Source organism: Propithecus coquereli, unplaced genomic scaffold (genome assembly GCF_000956105.1).
Source record: "Propithecus coquereli isolate 6110/MARCELLA unplaced genomic scaffold, Pcoq_1.0 Scaffold180, whole genome shotgun sequence".
Lineage (NCBI taxonomy): Eukaryota > Metazoa > Chordata > Mammalia > Primates > Indriidae > Propithecus > Propithecus coquereli.
In genome coordinates this window covers 2,909,076-2,914,746 of record NW_012142746.1, presented here as the reverse complement: position 1 = coordinate 2,914,746, position 5,671 = coordinate 2,909,076, and the positions used below count along the sequence as shown (strand labels likewise).

General features: G+C 35.0%; 1 protein-coding gene across 2 annotated transcripts in view; it reads right to left on the bottom strand.

The window, feature by feature from the left end:
* The window catches only part of BRD7 (bromodomain containing 7), a 53,641-nt gene that overhangs the window by 30,483 nt on the left and 17,487 nt on the right, over positions 1-5,671 (bottom strand). For both annotated transcript variants that reach the window (XM_012642617.1, XM_012642618.1), the window contains exons 3-4: positions 2,730-2,859; positions 2,346-2,403 (exon numbers count right to left, since the gene is read on the bottom strand). In XM_012642617.1, the coding sequence (XP_012498071.1) occupies positions 2,346-2,403; positions 2,730-2,859 (188 nt within the window). The remainder of the gene's footprint in view (positions 1-2,345; positions 2,404-2,729; positions 2,860-5,671) is intronic.

Here is a 5,671-nt window from a genome sequence, read left to right as displayed (position 1 = left end):
AAAGAGCTGGAATTTGAATTCAGGTCTATGTGAAACTGCCTTTTTTTCATACCAGGATGCCTAAGTGGAGAGACTTTTTATGACAATAAGCAGACATATCCAGTCAGAAATTTAGTCAGCACACGTTGAAATGTGTGCTGTCCATAGCTGTTACTGTGAATAATGATGAGATTTACCTCTGGATGAGCCCTTACAACTACCTTTCAGAGCAAATTATCTACATTCCCTAAAATTAGTCATTTTAATATGGAGCCACACCTAGTTTTGATCAAAAATATCATTACCAGATTTGATCCATCTGGTACTATTTATCCAGGCTTAGCTCTGAGCCTTAAAGAGGAAGAATCATCCAATCACTAAAGCTAATCAAAAGAATGTGGCTCTGGGTTCTAATTCCTAAAATGTTCTTAGCAATTAACACATAATAATTGTACATACGTATGGGGTACAATGCAATGTTTTGATACATAATACATTGTGTAATGATCAAATCAGAGTAATGAGCACATCCATCACCTCAAACAGTTGTCATTTCTTCATGGTGAGAATATTCAAAATCCTCTCTTCTAGCTATTTTGGTGTATATTCAGTGACGATAGTCACCCCACTGGGCAACAGAATGCCAGAACTTATTCCTCCTAACTGTAACTGTGTTCCATTGACCAACCTCTCCCCGGACACTCCCCTTCTCTCTACTCTCCTCAGCCTCTGGTAACCATATTCTACTCTCTACTTCTATGAGATTGACTTTTTTAGATTCCACATCTGATTGAGATTATGCAGCGTTTGTTCTTCTGTGCTTGGCTTATTTCACTTAACATAATGTTCTCCAGGTTCATCCTTGTTGCAAATGACAGGATTTTGTTCTTTCTGTTGTGTATATATACACCCCATTTTAAAAAATCCATTCATCTGTTGATGAACAGTTAGTCTGACTCCGTATCTCGGTTATTGTGAATAGTGCTGTAATTAACACGAGAGTGCAGATAACTCTTCAATAAACTGATTTTCTTTCCTTTGGATATATACTCAGTGGTTGAATTGTTAGATCATATGGTAGTTTTATTTTTAATTTTTTGAAGACCTTCCATCTATTGTCCATAATGGCTGTACTAATTTACATTCTCACTAACAGTGTATGAGTTCTCCTTTTGCCACATCCTTGCCAGCATTTGTTATTTTTTGTCTTTTTGATAATAGTCATTTTAACTGGGGTGAGGTGTTATCTCGTTGTGATTCTGATTTGCATTTCCCTTATGACTGGTGATGCTGAGCATTTTTCATATACCTGTTGGATGTTTGCACGTCTTCTTTTGACAATTAAGGACGCCTAAGTGGAGAGACTAGTGGGTGACATCATTAACCTACATTCTGGTCTAATGTTACAAGAAATAAAACTAAAAGGCAGCCAAAACACTTTATAGTTATACCTTCTAATAGGAATGGAACACCCAATACCTGCTCACTCCTTTGGGACAAGTAATGAGGTAATGAATGATTTATTCCAGTGTACATATTACATCTAGAGATGTAATTTTCTCAACTACTCTGTAACACCAAAAAGAAGAAAGGCTGATCACTTCTGATCTTAACTGCAAAGCTAAGTAAGTGTTGAATACAGATCGCACTAGAGGCTTTACCTTAAAAATTATTTATAACGTGCTCTGGGTTGACATATAAGTACAACACAGTGAAAAGTCCACTGTTAGAATATAGGCCCTGTAACCATGACTCCTTTACGATAATATAAATATCTTTGAGTTGAAAATTTAAATTCTGTGTAAAGAAAGGTATCAGTATTTTAATAAAGATTGAATTATTCTTTTTCCTTTTAAGAACTTAACATTGGTTTAATCTAGATATTAAAATTTTCAGAACAAATTTCTGCATTTAAAATAGTCATAAATCCTATTTATGGTATTTTGTTTTCTCTCCCAGACTTAATAATTGCTGAACATTTATGGCATGATAAGCACTGCACAAATATACAGAAGGTACTTTCATCTATTAGCGAAGTGGAAATATCTCTATTGTTTATTCCTAGTTTAAAGCGTAAAGTTTTAACATCAAATTACTTTAGATAAAGAGAAATGTGCCACTAAGAGTATTATGTAACACCCTTCAAGTTGCCAGTTAAAACAAACCAAGTAAGAACATCTAAAAGTTCTCCTCCTGGAGTATTTCTATCGCCAGGCACAATATTTATCATCCACTTTAAAATCAAGTACATTTGGATTCAGGCCACAGAATGCGGCTTTAAATAATCAAAACTGAAGAAGTGGTTTGGATCCTACACATTTACCATTTCAATGTCTATGTCATAAAAATGTTGGAAAAATATTTACCTCTGCAATTGTCTCATCAATTGATTCAAAGCTTCTTGAAGGGGTGTCTGTTCTACTTCTAAAGCAAAGAAGAAAGGAAAATGGTGGTTTAAAAAGGATTAGAGACCATAATTTGTCTTTCTATATGATTTATCTATATTGGTTATAAAATATCTCATAAAGAAATTCCATTTATCTTAAAAATATGTTGACATATGAGAATATCAATTCAAAATTGAAGCTAATTTAAAGGTCTTCTGCAGTGAAACAGAAATAAGAAAACCCCCACACAAAAAACCCCTTCATTACAAAGCTTTTAAACCTCAGAAACTAAAACCCAGTCACTTTCCCTGGCTGTAAGTTTCAGCCCGTCATTCAGGAGAGTTCATTCAGAGTTATTCTAACCTTCCTGTTTGGCTAAAGAGCTTGCGAGAGGCTTCTCAGGAAGCAAGTCTAATCTCACAGGGGTGTGACACTGGAGGTCTTTTTCTGCCTCATTCTCCACACGGTCTCGATCTCGCTTCTTTCTATCCTCCTAAATGGAACAAAGGGAGACAATTTAGAAATACTTCATAACTAATACCTTTAAATACAAAAATCATTTTAATTTCAGTAGAGGAAAAAAACTGAACAGAAAATACTCTTAATAATGAAATCTTAATGTATTTTACTGCCATCTACTGGAAAAGAAGAGAATAATATGCTCACAAAGAAAAAAAAATAGTGTTTCTCTATGACAGAAATAACAAACTAGAAAAATAATACTATTCACAAAAGTAACATAATATACATAGGAACAAATCTAATAAAAGATGCCCAAGCCCTTTTAGGAAAAATTGTGAAACATTATTGAAGGCCATAGTAGACCACCTGAAAAAAGAAGATATACCATGTTCATGAATTAAACGATAGTCAATTCTCTCCAAAGTAATCAATAAGTGCAATGTAATGCCAACCAAAACCGTAAAACAAGACTTTGTATGGAATTTGACAAGCCAATTGTACAGTTTATCTTGAAGAGTGAATGATCAAGAACAGTTAGAACAGTTTTGAAAAAGGTCACAGTAAGATGTGTCTTACCAGATATTAAGCATTTGTATAAAGTGAGAATAATTAAGACAATGTAGGTCTGACATAGGGATAGATGAACAGTCCAACAGAACAGATTGGAGAGCCCAGAAACAGACTCATGCGTATAGATAAATCTTAGCCTATCACAGAGGTGACAAAAACATAAATCAATGACAAAGGAGTAGTGCTGGGGCAACTCGTTATCTACATGGAAAGAGAAAATAAAATTAGATACCTATCTCGTGCCATACATGAAAGTAAATTCCAGATAAAAACTTAAATGTACAAAGCAGAGCTTTAGAACGTCAGATAAAAGTAAAGAATCTGTAAGACCTGTGAGTAGGAAAAGATTTTCTTACAAAAACAATAAATCTTAAAGGAAAAATTTAATAAATTTGACATAAAATTTATAAATTTTGGTACCTCAACAAAACCCACCAAACTAAAAATATAGTTATAGAATGAGATGAAAGTACTTGAAACACAAATAATTCATAAATTATTAACAAAGATCCAGTCAAGGACATGTACAAATCCATGCAAAAAGGTAAAGAACCCTAAAGAAAATGGGTAAAAGAATATTACAGGTAGTTCACAGAAGAAATCTGAAATATTAAGAAACATGAAAACTAGCTCAAGCTCCCTGGAACTTGGGGAATTATAAATTGAAAAACCAGAAGGCATTTCATATCTCCCTGATTGGCAAAAATTAAAATCTCTGAAAATGTCAAGTTTTGATAAAAATGTAGAGAGATGGAACTCTCACACCTTGGAGTTGGGTGAGTAAACAAGGACAGTCATTGGGAGAACAATCAGCAATAGCGAGCACAGCTAGCGAAGCCCTTGCCCTACTTCTGAGCTCTCTGCACACATACCCTGGAAAAGCCTCCTTTCACACAGCATACATGGAAACATGTACAAGAGTATTACTGCAGCGCTGTTTGAAACACTAAAAAATTAGGAACAATCCAATGCTTACTAAAAGGAAAATTAATAAATTATGTCATATATACACAGCAAGTAAAATAAACAAGCTAAAATTATATCACATCAACATGGATAATAATCAGAAACATAATCTCTAGAGAAAAAAGCTACAGAATAATTATGTTATAAGATCCGTTATGTAAAGTTTGAAAATGTATAAGCATTCATTGTTCACAGATGCTTGCAGAATAAAATTATAGCAACAGGTATGTATGTGATGTACACCAAATTCAGGAGAGTGGTTCTAAGGAAAGAGAGGAATGGGATTCTGGAAGGGTACACAGGAAGCTTCATCTGTGTCTGTACTCTCAACTCTTTAAAAAACAAACATAGAAAAGGTGGAATGTTGAGATCTGCTAAAGCTGCATGGTTGGTATCCAGGCAGTAGTTTATTATTCTCTGTACTCTGCAATTTTTACAATTAAATTTCGAAGTAAAATTGTCCAAAAATGTCTACTTTATGCTCTTATCTTACTGACTCAAAAAATTATCTTCTTGGCTTATGTTCTATGTTTTTATTCTAGTATCTAGAGCAGTGGTTCTCAAAGCATGGATGGTCCCTCTACAGCAGTATCAACATTATTTAGGAATTTGTCAGAAATGCAAATTCTGAGGTCCCATTATAGTTCTCAAGCTTTAGTGTGCATCAGAATTACCTGATGGTCTTGGCAAAACACAGATGGTTAGGCCCTGTCCCTAGCACTACCAATCCAGCAGGTATAGGGTAAAGCCTGAGACTTTGTATTTTCAATAGGTTTCTAGGCCATGTGGGTGTGGCTAGTACAGGGATCTTTGATCCTATTTTAATGAGCCAAAGCACCTAATACAGAATATATGATTCATTTAAAAGCTCCAGAGAACAATGTTATAAACTACACTCATTGTGCTCTCGATCCCAGCTACCATTAATGTTAGTTGATTGGTGTCTGTTTTTAATGACCTCACAACATATTCTGGAGCAAAAATTCTTAAGTTTGGCAAGTTTTCTATCGTTTGCCCAGAAAAACTATTAATAGCTGCCCAGAAAAACTATTAATAGCATGGATCTTTTGTAGGTTGGTAGGTTAGAACATCTGTTCTATGGAATAAGAGCTCTAGAGATACAGGTTCCTTCCTATTAAATGTGAAACGTGAAGAGGAGGCAGCCTGAAAGGCCGTATGCACTCTCCCAGGCGGAAAAAAACTAAAGCCTACTGCCAATGCCAAGAGCCTAGAGCAGGTGCCAGCATGGAGGCTTATGCCTGTAATCCCTGCACTTTGGGAGGCTGAGGTGGGAGGATTCCTTGAGG